General features: G+C 42.2%; 1 protein-coding gene across 1 annotated transcript in view; it reads right to left on the bottom strand.

Annotated features, from left to right (window-relative positions):
• The window catches only part of ZNF488 (zinc finger protein 488), a 39,356-nt gene extending 32,953 nt beyond the window's left edge, over positions 1-6,403 (bottom strand). The window contains 1 exon segment of the mRNA XM_078151603.1: positions 6,266-6,403. Coding sequence (XP_078007729.1) covers positions 6,266-6,403 — 138 coding nt within the window.
• Between the last annotated feature and the right edge of the window lie 8,943 nt (positions 6,404-15,346).

The following is a 15,346-nucleotide window of genomic DNA, read 5'->3' as shown; positions in this document are numbered from 1 at the left end:
GAGTACTTGGCTGTTTTCTATGCGTGTCAGCCCATCTCCAGCCCCCATGCCTTTGCAGTCTATCTCCCATGTTGGGACTGCTGTTCCAACTCACCTCTGCCTTTGGGAATCCTTAACTCTTTTGGAGAAGAAAATGACAAACCACTCCAGTATCTTTGCCAAGAAAACCCCAAATGGAGTCATGAAGAGTCAAGCACAACTGAAAAAACTCAACAACAGGACTCAATCCATGAGCCATCTCCTCTTCCAGGACATTCCTGACCTACTACACTCCCCACAATTGTTAATACTCCTTCTCCCTGACAAAATTGCCTGTTAGCTTTTATATAGTGCTATCTCCTTTGATCCTCACTTCATCACTGTGAGGCAAATGCCATAAATTATCCCCATTTTACAGGGGAAAAAAGAAACAGGCCTAGAGAGTTTAAATAATTTGCCACGGTCACACAACTAGTCTGAGGATGTGATTCAAGCTCAGGTCTTTCTAACTCCAGGTTCAGCACTCTGAGGAAACTGGCTGTCTCATTGTTTTTTATTTACCTTGTTGTTCATTCTCCCAGTCATGTCTGACCCTTTGTGACACTGTGGACCATATCTTGCCAATACTGTCCATGGGGTTTTCTTGGCAAAGACACTGGAGTGGTTTGCCATTTCCTTCTTTAAGGAAATTAAGGCAAATAGAGATTAAATGACTTGCCTAGGGTCACACAGTTAGAAAGTGTCTGAGGTCATATTTAAATTCAGGTCTTCCCGACTCCAGACTCCAACTTAGCCCTGCCTCCTTATCTATTTATCTATGAATACGTTGTATCTCCTCAAGGCAATATAAAGCCCTTGAAGACAGGCACTGTTTCATTTCTGTTTTTGTTATCTCCAGCACGGATGCCCTGTGTATACTAGGTACTTAGTAAATGCTTATTGGACTGGAATGGATTGGATTGGGTCTTAATGGACTGGACTGAACCGAACTGAACTAACTGAACTAAATCACGATGAAGTTAATATAGTGCAGCTGGGAAGAGTATTAACTTTGGACCCAAAGGGCAGGCCTATGCTCAAGTACTGGATCTGGGCCACTTACTGCATAAAAATATTTGTACTGCCTAGCTCGTAGGGTTATCGTGAGAATTAAGTGAGATAATGGATGCAAAGTGCTTTGTAAATCATGAAGTGCTAAGTCATTATATCTGCAGATAAAGCCAATTCTGCCTCCATCAGAACTGTAGACCAAATTATACACTTCGAGATGGATCAGCACCAGCTCATTGTCCCTCTCCCTATACATACACACACGCGCGCACGCGCGCACCTGTACAGCAGACGTAAATCTTATTCTGCAAATTTTAGAGACAAATTTTAGATAGATCTGTACTAAGGAAGGATAGAGAAGGTTTAGTATCTGGTGTGTTTTCTTGGTCACTCCCATAATGACCCCTCTTTGGAGAGTTTCCTTGCCCCATTTCCAAATGGTAATGAAGCATCTTTGCCAGCAGCTTTGAAGGCTAAGCTCTAAGACAGGTACAGCCACATCTAAAGAAAGAACTTCTGGAGAGGGTGGTGGGAGGAGTTGTTTTTTCCAAGCTGTAAAACAGGAGGCGGGCAAGATTGTCCCCAGGGTAAGGGAAATAGGGATAAGTATTTTGCTTCCACATTTTCACGGAGCCTTTGTGTCTTTCTGGACCCCAGATTTCTACTTGATGCATTCTCAAATTGATTAAGGTGCTTGTTGGGTTTCCTCCATAGGAGATGGGAAACAGACAAACAAAGAGAGACAGAGAGATACACACAGCGAGAGACAGAAACAGAGACAGAGACAGGGGGAAATAGGGGCAGAAAGAGAAACAGACAGAAAGGCAGAGGTAAAAGAGGAGGTGTGGGGGAAAGGAGGGGAGAGAGAGGCATAAAAAAATGGTCTTGGAATCAGGAAGATCCAGGTCCAAGTCTCACACTTATCATACATTTTGGTTCTGTAACCCTGGGCCAGTCCCAACCTCTACATGTCCCCAGATGTGGGGCATGTCTAAGTCTAAGGGGCAGAGAAGGGGCTAGTGCTCTGTTAGGCATGCAAATGTCTTCTTCAGGAGATCTCTATCCCAGTGAAATCACAGCTGTGGTCCAGTCTTGGTAGAAAGTCCTCCCCTAGAGGAAGATCCTTCCACCAATAGGAGATGGAATCTTTCTTTGCTCCATAGGTTTAAAACAATGAGTTACCTGGGAAGTTAACTGACTTCCTCCGGCTGGTGTGTCACACGTGAGACTTGAATCCAGGCCTTTCTAAGACCAAGACTAGTTCTCTAGTCACTGCATCATGGTGCCTCCCAGGAAATATTTAAGAAGGGCAAATTGAATAAATATAAACTGAGTTTGGGGTCAGAAGGATATATGTTCTTGACTGACCCTCTTATTCCTTCTATCTATGAAAGAATCTGACTTATTAGTATGGCTACAATTAATTGGAAAGTTTGATTGAATTGACAATTTGGAAAATTCAGGTCTATGGATGAGTTATTGGTATGGACTTGGATATAGATATATCTACACATATATACAATATATTGTGATACATTTTTTGTTGTTCAGTTGTTTCAGTCATGTCTGACTCTTTGTGACCCCATTTGGAGTTTTCTTGGCAGAGATACTGGAGTGGTTTACCATTTCCTACTCCAGTTCATTTTACAAATGAGGAAACTGAGGCACACAGGGTTAAGTGACTTGCCTAGGGTCCCACAGCTAGGAAGTGTCTGAGGCCAGATTTGAACTCAGAAAGATGAATTTTCCTGACTCCAGTCCTGTCACTCTGTCCACTGTGCCACCTATAATTGCATATATACACGGAAGTGGCAAAGATGGCCCAGGACTCAAGTACAAGCCTGTCCAAAGCTCCAAGATCAGTGCTATGTCATTTATACCATATCTACTTTCATGTGTGTATATGTGCTGCACTTATATAAATGTGCATGTATGCATGTGTATGCATATGTACACATACATTATACACCTATGTACATGTATGCACAGATATATATGTGTGTGTTTATATCACACATACCAAGAGGAACCAGGAGAAGGGTGACAAAAAATTATCTTGATATAATTGCCTCAATTTCCCACCTCTCTTTGTCTATGTAGTAATAGCCTGGCTGATAGGGCACACTGGCACCAAGGTCCATGCTTCCTCTAACTCTAATGAATACTGCCCAGTAGTTTGTGATAAGATAGGGTTTGTAAATAACAAATCTGGACCTTGGCATCATGGAACAAAACATCTGGATGACTGACTGAATGTTTTCTCCTTCATTAGAGTTAAGTATCCCCTGACTCCAGCTTCTCTCGGTCAACTGAAGCATTCACTCCTACTGGCTCCCCAGAGGCCTGGAAGAGTAAGTAGACGCATCTCTCTAAATGTTCATTTATATCTGAGGTAGGCAGGATTTAGGCCATGTCTATAATCATGTAGCTAAATCAGATAGGACCTGAAGAATGAGAAACACTTTGTTCTCTGCTTTGAATTAACCAGAATGCTCTAATAATGGGAACTTTCATACCTCTACAGTATAATAATAATTGGTGTTCCTAATGATGACCCCACAGAATTAAAGAACCCCTTAGTGTTATCTTAAACATCAGAGAAAAACTTTGTTGTTTTCAAGATAGTTTGGCTATTAAGTGTGCTTAATTGAATTTGAATCCTTTGAAAATACGTATATGCTCACTTTCAATTCAGTTCAATAAACAGTTATTAAATGCCTCCCATGTAGAAAGCACTGTGCTATATGCCCAGAAGGACTTAAAAAATTTAGATAAGATATCATTGACCCCATGGATCTTACCCCTGAGTTAGAGGATTCTTGTTTAGTCATGTCTGACTCTCTGTGACCTCATTTGGGTTTTCTTGGCAAAGACACTGGAGTGGTTTGCTATTTCCTTCTCTAACTTATTTTACAGACGAGGAAACTGAGGTAAACAGGGTTAAATTATTTGTCCAGGGTCACACAGCTAGTAAGTAAGGACAGATTTGAACTCAGGTCTTCTTGATTCTAGGCCTGGCACTCTATCCAATGAGCTACCTAGCTGCTGCAAGAGGATTCTACCTGAACACAAATAGCTATAATACAAAATACACAAATATGTCAAATAAATTCTTGACAATATTTCCCATATTTAGGCCTCATCTGCTTTGACTACACTACCATAGACATGACCAGCAGAAACGCAGCAATAGTCCAAAAGAAGATGTTAATCAATATGGCAAAGATCTGCGAGAACTCTCACTGTGACAATTCTCTCCACCAATTCAGATCACAACCCCTCTATAATTTTGTCTTAAAAAGTTGCCTGTAGCTCTGAGAGGTTACATAGCTTGTCCATAGGAAAGGAAATGTGACTTTTTTTTTAAATGTCTAATAAAAAGCATGAGAAGTATAAGAAAAATACAGGGAGAGATCCCATTGGGACATTAGCAATTCAGGGGATAATAAGAGAGTCTTCCTGGAGAAAATAGCATTTGAGTTGAGTGTTTAAGAGGATGGAGAGGAATTCAATGAGCAGAAGACAGTGGGGGAAAAGGACATCCCCGGCAAAGGGGCACAATGTAAATAAAGGCAAGAAGGTGGAAAAACATGCATGTGGAAGTACTAAGCAAAGATAGTATAGTAAAAAAGTAAGGTTAAAAAAGCAAGGTGGTACATGGTGTACATAGCCTTGAATTCCAGGCCAAAGAAAGGAAAAACGGTTGACTTACCAGACTACCCCATCCTGCAATAGTGATTTGATATATTATTCAAGCCCCTACTATGCCTTTTAGTGCAGCTAGGTGGTGCAGTGGATAGAGTGCCGGCCCTATAGTCAGGAGGACCAGAGTTCAAATCCAGCCACTAATATTCACTAACTATGTGGCCCTGAACAAGCCACTTCACCCTGTTTACCTCAGTTCCTCATCTATAAAATGAGCTGGAGAAGGAAATGGCAAACTACTCCAACATCTTTGCCAAGAAAACCCCAAATGGGATATAAAGAGTCAGACATGACTGAAATAACTGAACAAAAACTATGTCCTATAGGATGTGAAGTGCCCTGAGGACAGAATGCACTACATGTGATTCTTCAGATTCATTGTGACTATCTAGACAAGACTCATTGGGACTGAAAAATATTAATCAACACCTTGATGGAAATAATGATAGTGATCCCACATGAATTCAAAATCCAGAGTAAGTTTTTTGGCCCAAATTAACCAAGCAGTTACTTCAGTTTGTCTACATAGGACCAGCATTCATCACCATTCCGAACTCGAATTTTGCCACCAGATCTTCCACAAGCATACACCTCTCTAATTTCAGGTGGATTATGGAACATAAAATAAATTTGAGTCTATTAGGTTGCATTTCCCCATTGACTTGGATTTGGAAATTCAAATATGTTTCTTCTTCATTATTGACTGACCTTTAACCTTCTTCAGCCTCTGCCTCACACCCTCTTTGATTATGTTCAAAAAGCTGTAAAATCCTTAAGTGTACTGGGGAGCTCAGTGTCTAAGGGGATCTGGCAGTAAACCAGAGAATTGTTTTGTGACGCAGATATTTGCCCTTTCATTTATTTTATTAGCTACAATTTCTATACAATGGATTTTCTTAAGGCAGAGGCACTGAGGCAGCTCAAATACCAAGTTGGTCCCCATACAGCTATCGTCTGAAGCACCATTTTAAATCATGAACCATAAAGATATACCGTCTATAGATACAGCCTATTTGTCTGAAGGAAAATAAGTCAGTAGTTCTAATCATTAATGTTTACACTGTCCAATGTCACAGATTAGTTGTAATAGATCCTTCAAGGAAACTGGCAATGAGACAGAGACTAGACCAGCAATTTCATTGGTAATAGGGAGTTCTCAGATGAGAAAACTCCCTCTACTGGTGTAGGCTGGCATCTTCTCAGCAATTTATAACCTCAAAAGTATTGCCTAGAGAGCAGTGAGAAGTGAACCACCTTGGCCCAGGGCCACAAGGCCAATACAAGTCAGATATAACACTCATACCTAGGTCTTCCTGGCTTTAAAGCCAACTCTCTGTCCAATACACCACATCACCTCCTTGGTAAGAAGAAAGAATTTAGAAATGGACAATCCAAATCTGGGCTTCCTGTTAAAAATAAAATCTCGGTAGCTGATTAAACATTTGACATTTTAGCATACTCTTCTCACAACCCCTTTTTGTTGATTATTAGACTGAGAGGTAGATAGAGTGGAAAAGCTTGTAAAGCATACCTGCACAGGTGAGAGGAAGTGACAGAAGGTGCTGGTCCCCCCTAAGCTGTTCTCCTGACTTTCCTCCTGGACTTTCTTTACAATGCCCCAGAAGCTTCTGCATTCTTCAAATTCCCTCCAGCCCTGGACTTCATGCATTGAAGGACCTTCCACCCATGTGATCCCTCCCTCTGATTGGCTAATTCCTTCCAGAACCTCCATTTTAAGGAGTACAGTTATCCCTTCCACAGTTCAAGGGCCAGGATGGCCCCCAAGATCTGGAAAATGCAGGTAAAAAATTTTGACCTTCCCTTTGTACCAGAGAAGATGTTTGAATTTTTTCTTTTTCTTTTAAGGTGTGTTTGCAGTACCATGTCATAAAATTTGGGTTGATATTATACAATATTATACATGTAGTTTATGCATTTCTGAGTTTTAAACTCTTTCCATGCCATCTGCTGGCCTTTGCATGTCATCTGCAGCTTCTGCAAAACTCCACCCAAACTCTCATTTGATTTCTTACACTGACCCAAGATATATTGAAACTGAGATGGGGAAAGTCACGATGTGAAAAGGAAAGCTGTACACCTGTCCTATCCACCTTCCATGTATTATTGCTCCATAAGCTTCTCTTCTCACTCTCCTCCCAGACTTCCATCTACAATCTGTTATGTGTTGTCTTCTGCCAATAGAATGTAAGTTCTCCGAGGGCAGGGAGTGTCTTTCTTTCTGCTTGTATTTGTATTCCCAGTGCCTGGCACATAATAAGCACTTAATAAATGATTCTTGTCTTGACTAATCAGGGGAGCACACAGCTTCAGGTTGCTGTAAAGTAGCCACTTAGCATAATTTCCTAAAATACTCCTAACCTATGTACTTCGCAGATGACATGTCTAGCTTCCTGAGTAAGTTCATCAGCCTCAGCCACAAGCCCTGCAAAAAAACAAGCCAGGATGGCTAGGAAGGAATTCCTAGAACACCTTCCTGAAATACAGACCCAAAGGTGATGCTTACAAGGAGGATGAAAGGAGAGGAAAATCCTCAAACATCTGTTGTTTGGTGAGCTGAAAGAGGGTGACGGAGAGCAGAGGGGGCAGGAAAAAATGTTAAAGAGATCTCAAGCAACGTGCCACGGCTGAGGCTTGTGAAGAGCGTCCAAGGCTGGCCACACTGCCGGGCAGCATTCAGAAATGAGGTGGTATTTCTTCTTAAGCAAATCTTCAGCTGTATCTGTATGAGACTGTGTCTCTACATCCAGCTGGTTTGTGTGAATCCACTGCTTGTTTGACTTAACTGGATGCTCATTCTCCTTAAAAGAACCCTGTGTGGTTGTATACTAAGCAGACTCACAAACGGGCTATAGTTGCCAATGAAATGACAGTCTTTACTTTATGGCCACAGCCCATGGGGAGGGCTGTTGGTCTGCAGCGCAGCTATCTTCTGTAGCACCATTTAAAAATATTAACCCTGAAGATTACTATCTATAGATACAGCCTGCTTATCTGGAAAAGTTCAGAATCATGAATGTCTGCAAAAAAAAGTTAATGGTGAGGAAATCACCTGTGTTAAAGTGAAAAGTTTTTCACCCACTCCTTTGTCATGAAATTTCTGGTTCCCTTCAAAAATCTTCTTCCCAGTTCTGACAGCTTTAGGCAAATGGTTAATCCATTAAAGGAGAATTTAACTCTATGATCTAGAATATAATGTACATATCCTATAAATCATATATTTCAGTTGTAATATCATAATCCACAATCTGGGGAAATATCATTCAGGTCACTGAAGCTTACATCCACAGTTATTTCTGTTACTTTCATCTAAAAGAAGCAACGCTGTGATTTAAAAGCAAAAACCCAATATCATTTTTTCCATGTATATTTCCTTTGAAAATATTTTCCATTAATGCACTCATTATATTTCTCCTATAACACATTCAGATTACAAATCTAATTTTTTTTAATTGTGGTCATTTGTCGTAGGTTATTTGTATGAAGATATATCCATCATTGGACCTTAAACATGAGATAAGCCAAATGATGATTAAGGATGAGTACAAATGAAAAATAAAAAAAAAACTAAACTACCTTAAACAAATTGAGTGGTTTATGTCTTCAAAACAGATTGTATTTCTTTTTAGAAAAACAGCATATCATAAATGCCTCTTTGTCAAATTCAGTGTCTTTAATTTTAACAGAAAATTAAAACCTTGGAGTAGGAAATACTTGGATTCTATACCAAAAAAAATAAAATCACATTTTTCCTCTTTTCCTTTCAGTTTATCTGAAATAATCTTCAAGATCAGAATAAATATTTTCATATTAAACCATGCTCCCTAGGATCCAAATTATTTCTGTCTTGTAAAATTTGGAATCCAGTTTCCAATATTGTCTCCTACTGAAATATTCTTGTCACTAGCATACTCGTCTATTGTCTTTACAGAATAAAGCTCTGTGCTCTGTAGTGGTAGCCTTTATTCTATGACAGTAGACCCTTGCAAGCATTATAAGATATTTTGCTCAAGACTAAAGGAAATATAAGAAATATTCTCTTTCCAGTATACTGCAAGGTCCTTGTGTTTATTTACCAAAGGGAAACTGCTTAACCAGCACCTTCAGCCTAAAGCCAAAAGTGACCCTTCCAATGTAATCATACCTTTGTTTCAAAGCTTTCTACTTCTACTATTTAAATGTTTTCCACAGAAGAATCCAAATTAGCTATTGGATAAAACCTATTCACAGAACAGATGACGGAGTAAAATATAGAAACTAAAGTGAACAGACTACTATGAAAACAGCTATCAAGGTGAGGGGTGGGGGAGGCTGTGTTATCTATTCCCAGGGATAGTCTAGTCTATGAATAGAATTCATCCTCTGTGTTGCAGATAATTTTTTTTCTGCCCAAGTATACAGTGTAAATGGGTCCTCACCAGAGTGGCAACTAATTTCTGAAAATCCTCTCAAGGTCAGTTTAGCCTGCCCGGGAGAGGGAAGCAAATATTTAGTATCACAGAATCTCAAAGTTGGACAAAATCTTACTCCCAGTCTTGTCTCCTAACATATACAGGAATCCACAGATTAATAGATTATTAGCCCTGGAAGGGCTAGAGGGACCTAGAGACCATGCAGCCCAATTCTTTAATTTTATAGATGAGATCCAGAGAGGTTGAGAAAGCTTCATGTAAGGGTAACAGAAGGAACAACTCCTCAGCCAAAGCCCAGTGACTACCCAGCATTTTCCACAGGTGATCATCCTTCCTCTGCTTGTTCAGCTTACTAGGGAATAGGAATAGTGCTAATTGCTAGGCAGCTTTCCTCACATGGAAATAGAATCTGCTTCAATATAATTTCCACCCACTGTTCCTAGCTCTCTCCTCAGGAGACCAGGAGAATTAGTCAAATCTCACTTCTAAAGGGCAGCTTTTTAGATATTTGAAGACGGTTATCGTGCCCATCCCCACCAAGTTTTTCCTCCTCCAGGCTAATAGTCACAATTTCTGTATCCAGCCCAAATATGACATAGGATTTAGAAGTGACAGGAACTTTAAAGACAATCAAATCCAACCTCCCTCTTTTTATAGATGAGGAAACTGAGGTTCAAGGAGGTTTGCCTTATCTAGGATCATATAGCTAATAAATGTCTGAGGCAGAATTTGAACACAGGTCTTCCTGACTCCACATCACTATTCTATCCATTATGCCACCTAACTGCATATTTTCCCAGACATAAAGCTATCCTAGCTTCCTCATCCCCATCTGGATCAGCTCTAGTTTGTTAATATCTCTCTTTCAAAGTGGTGCCTAGAATTCAACTTGTAAAATATTCATCTGTCTTCCCTTGGCTGTCTGGAAACAATCTCCCCTCCACAGCCAAGTTTTGTGTGTGGATAGTTAACAAGTTCTAACTTTCCTGCCTGACCTTTTAAGTATTTGCTACATCCACCAGGCCTCTGGCTGCCTGACAGCTAATTTCTGGGAGAGAACGAGCAGTTAGTGGCTTTCTGATTCACCTACAAGTTCTCTGCCCACCTGGCACCCTTGTGTGCCCCTCCTATGTTTCCCTAAGCCTGGATCCTGCCCCAGGAAACAGCTTCCTCTTCCTCTTTTTCCCTTCTAGTCTCTGGGGCTAAGACAACTTACCCAAATTGGAAAAGCATGGAGCCTGAAACCCTTGAAGGTTCACTAGAAGATCCTGTTCCTTCCCCCTACAACCTGCTCAGCAGCTGACTCTCTCTACATCCACCTTCCAGACCTTCTCCCAGTCATAGACCAGATCCTTGACCTCTGCTGAACCCCCGGGTGCGATTAGCCCAAAGAAGAAGGAATGGAATTCAGTCCTAGGGTGATGAAATGGGCAAACTAACCTGAGGGATTCAGCCTGGCTAAGGCACGTAGGTTGGTAGAGTATCCAGCCTATGGATCTACTGCTAGTCCATGGAGCTGAACTGGCATATGCCAACCCTCTCGCCAGCTCCCCAGGTATCTTGAAACTGAAACCAAAACAGGGAGGGCAGTTTCCCATTCCCTCCCGGCATTTCTCCGCAGCATCTCTATTTTGAAGGTTCACCTTTCGTCCACCTGCTCGCTCCCAGGGCTCACTCTCCACCTCTTTCCTTCCCGATTTCCCTGTTGGTAGCCTTCGGTGCCCAGGGTAAGCAAGGGGCCAGCCCCTCTCTGGCCCGGCCTTACCGGTTACAGACGCTGCCGCCGCTGCTACAGCTCGTCTCCAAGTCACCCGAGGTCCCTGCAGTAGCACAGGTGGCCTAGACCCTCAAAGGCTCATCCCGGAGCCCCTGCTCTCTAGAGAGCCCGTGAGAGATGGATGGAGAGGGACCTGGGGATCGCGCACGCAGACTTGGATATCCCTCCAGCCAGGGCCCCTGACCGAGAGCACAGGGGAGAAGGGAGTGAGATGTTGGAGGGGCTACAGTGGAAGTGGTTGTCCTGATTGGGGGAATGGGCTGCAAGGGACTCCGCGAATGCTTGCGTGCGTTCCTGCTGCTGGGGAGTAAAGTGGCCACTGTCTCTGACTCGCGAGTGTCTCCAGCCCGCGCGCACCGAGAGGCAGTGAGGCGTGAGACGAGGGCAGGTCCGTTCCCTGCCTGCTTGACTGCCTTTGCCTGGGCTCCCTCTCCACCCCCTCCCTCTTGCTCCCCACTTTTCCTCCCGCCTTTCTTTCCCTCCTCCCGCCTCTCTGCGCCTCCCCCGCATTCTACCCCCGCCTGGAGCCTCTTCTTTCGCCTCGCCAGTCCTATTCATTCAGTTTGCCGTCCTTGCTCGCGATCCCCATCCCTTCTGTCCTCTCCACTCTCGCCCCTGCCCTGCCCTCTGTCTTTTTTCTTCCCTGTACTGTCTTCCCCTTTTTTTTTTTGGCTATTGTGTCCCTGGTTCCCCATCTCGCTTTTCAATTTCATTGACGCCTTTTGATCTAAGCGGTGCGCTCCTTGGATTGTGTTGCTCCATTTTCTTCGCTCCCAATCCCCCAGTTCCCGGAGCCGTCCACTCTCCATCTCGATTCATTTCTCGCTGACTCTTCTTTCCCCATTTTTCGTATTCTCCATCTTTGCTACTATCTCAATACTTCCGGCGCCTGGTTTCCATTCACCCCAGTCTTAGCTCCATCTTCCTTCTTATTTCAAACCCACCGCTTCCTGTGGATCCCGTCTGCGGATTATACTCTTTGCCCAAAGCTGTTCATATCTCTCCTCCAGTAATCTCCTGACCCTCCCAGCCTGGCCGGTCGGCTATCCCAACAGGGTACATTCTGACTATTTTCCTCATCTACATACCACGTGTATATTCTGCCTCAGATTATACACACTGTTTTTAGTGCAGCACCTGTTTTCTGCGGCCCAATTTCTTCTCAGATCCTGCTTTGTATTTATAGATATGCTTTCTCTACTTCATACTACCTTCTTTCATTATCGTTTATCCTACAGTTATACTTCTGGTCGTCTCTCTGCCCGATTTGAATAGGTTCCCTGGACTTCCATTGGTTTCTCTTTCCTGTCCCCAGTACTCAGTCTTTTCCTCCTCCTCCTCCTCCTCCTCCTCCTCTTCTTCTTCTTCTTCTTCTTCTTCTTCTTCTTCTTCTTCTTCTTCTTCTTCTTCTTCTTCTCCTCCTTCTTCTCCTCCTCTTCCTCCTCCTTATTCCTCTTCCCTCTCTCCTCACATTCACCCCTTCTCCTTATTTTTGTCTCTCTATGTGTGTTTCTGTTTTCCTCCCTAATGTATAGGTTTCTTTCTTTCCAAGTCTTTCTCATTATTGTGTCCTTATGGGTGACTGGATAACTCAGCCATCAGCCTGCCTTTCCCATTCTGGCTTTCTTCTCTCCCCCATGGATCACTCCAAGGTCCTACAATAAAGAATTCCCTTAATACTTCTATTCTTTACTTCAGTCCAGGGGCTGGCCTAATCCTAGGTTTTCTAAGGTCTAATTCAGAATACAGGAGATGGAACCTCCTGACCAATAAAATATTTACTCTTGCTGCTACTTGAAATTCCTTTAATTGAAGAAAAATCTTTTCATGCCATGAAGTTAGCTAAAGTGTAATAAGTAGGTACTCTAGAAGTGGTAAGGCACTACATCAAAAGGCAAAAATAACTGATATCAGATTTTTCCTAAGAACACGTTTTGATTGGCAGGAGGGCATGGTGCCCCTAAATTGCTCTCTCTGTCCCACCATCACCCTGGGGTGGGATGGAAGCAAGAAAAAAGAAAAAGAAGATAAACCAGCTATAGTACTTCAAAATTCCCCAGAGCCAGTCATTTGTATGTTTTCCCTCCATTCCAGATATCTTTTCTAAAATAATTATTTTCTCCCTTCTCCCACACCTCTAGTCTTTTTCTTCTCCTCCAGTCATTTCCAATATATCTGTTCCTTGCTCCAAGACCAGTTCATAAGTTTCTTTCCAAAGGCCTTCTTTTCTTGGTCCCCCGCCCCATCCAGTTCCCTTCCATCTCACCCTCTCCAGTGCCCTCAATTCCTGCCATTCTTTCTGAGGGCACTTCTACTACCCTTGCCTCCTTATCCTTCTCTTCAGCTATCTGGCCTCCCCCTCTTCATTTTCCAAGGAATTAGAGGATAACTCCCATCGATTTTATTGTCACCGCTATACAGAGAACTCATAGATCTACATATTTTGCCTAAATTTCTCTCCTGAGCTCTAGTCCCACATCATCAACTGAATTCACCATGGGTATCTCAAACTCAGTGCGTCCAAAACAGAACTTATCATCTTTCTCCAACCCTACCTGTTTCCTAACTTTTCAATTTCTGTGGAGTATACCACCATCCTTCCAGTCATCCTGGTTTGAAGCCTTGGTCTAATCTTCAAATCCTTTCTCTCCTACTTCCCTCTCTCCTTATCCAATAATTTTCCAGATCTTGGCATTTTTATCTCCATCAACATTTCTCATATATTCCCTTCTCTCCACTCCCTCAGAGACCATCTTAGTTCAAACCCTTAACACTTCTTGCCTGGACTATTGCACTAGCCTTATAATTGGCCTGCTTGCCTCAAGTCTTCCCCCTCTTTAATCTATCCTTCACATAACTGCTAACGTGATTTTCCTAAGGCATAGGTCTGTCCGTGTATATTACTACTCTACTCAGTAAACTATGGTGGCCTCCTATAGGATAGTATCAACTTTGTTAGGAATTCAAAGCTCTTCAAAATCTGGCCTTCAATTTGCCTTTCCAATCCTGTTACCCAAACACTGTGGTCCACAAATTGACCTTAATTTTTCCTCATATACCATACTCTATCCCCCTGTCTCCATGCTTTGGCACTGATTTTTCTTCCATCTGAAATGTACTCTTTCCTTAATGGTGCCTCTTAGAGGTCCTGTTTTCCTTCAAAACTTGGTTCAAGCACCACATTTTTCTAGAGGCCTTCCTGAACACACCCAGATGCTAGTACCTCATCCCTCCCCCCAAATTACCTTACTTTCTATCTAATTTGAATATATCTAGGTATATACATGTTCATCTCTTCTGACAGTATATAAGCCACTTGAAGGCAGAAAATGTTTTGTTTTTGTCTTGTATTCCTAGCATAGTACCTGGCACATAGTAGGAGTTTAATAAATGCATATCAGTTAATTGATTGATGTATTAGGGAAAAAAATTGGGGACCCCCAATGACCCTCACTAGTAGATGAGTAAATATAGAAGAAATAGAAGATACATAAAAATATCAGAAAGTTTGTTTACACTTTTTAAAATTACAAAATAAACTGTTTACACTTAAGACTATGCTGATGAATGGGTAAAGACTAAGATTTTTTTTAATGACACAACTGGCCTGGTTGGAGTTGTCTTATTATTTTGGTAATAATAGTTCATGTTTATCTAGAATTTTGTAGCTTACAAAGCCTTTCCTCACAGCTACCCTGGGATGGTAGATGTAAGTATTTTAGCCCCATTTTACAGAACAGACAATGAAGGCTCAGGACTCGGCCATGGTTAGCCAACCAGTCAGCACCATAGCCATGATTTGAACCCAAATCTCCTGACTCTGTGTCAATATTTTCTAGTACACAGCTTTCTAGGCAAGCAAAAAGAGATAATGCTCTTTGATTATATCCCTCTAAGGGCTCAGAAAAAGATGAAACAGGGTCTAGTAGACCCCCTTTGTCAAAATTGTCCTCAACACAACTCAGAACTAGAAAGTATACACTCAGCATGGGGAGTAAGCACTAGGAAACTCAAACTATTGATTAATCTTCTTTTGTCAATAAGTCTGGATTTTGTTCACTGCCAAATAAAAGGAATCTCTGGATGAAACCATAATTAGGGTGGGATGGTCTGTGCTTTGTCCCAGGGTGCATACATCCTTGAGGGAACATATTTCCTCCTCACAGCAGCACACTCACAGCACATTTCCTCCTGATGCTATCATCCCATTGCCTGACTCCTTCTCATGGTGCCGCTCTCATAGGGTTCACTTTCTCCCTCCAAACTCCACAGGGTCCAGGCTGCCCCATTTCCCAACATAGTTCATACCCATTTCAGACTGTCTTCCTCGAAGCTTCCCCTGAGCCCCTGGTTTTAGCCCTGACTACAACACCAACACTGAGACCTAGTAAATAAGCATCATAAT

The sequence above is a fragment of the Phascolarctos cinereus genome, unplaced genomic scaffold (genome assembly GCF_003287225.1).
Source record: "Phascolarctos cinereus isolate Bilbo 61053 unplaced genomic scaffold, phaCin_HiC Scaffold_3;HRSCAF=262, whole genome shotgun sequence".
Taxonomy (NCBI): Eukaryota; Metazoa; Chordata; class Mammalia; order Diprotodontia; family Phascolarctidae; genus Phascolarctos; species Phascolarctos cinereus.
This window is presented reverse-complemented; position numbering and strand designations above follow the sequence as displayed.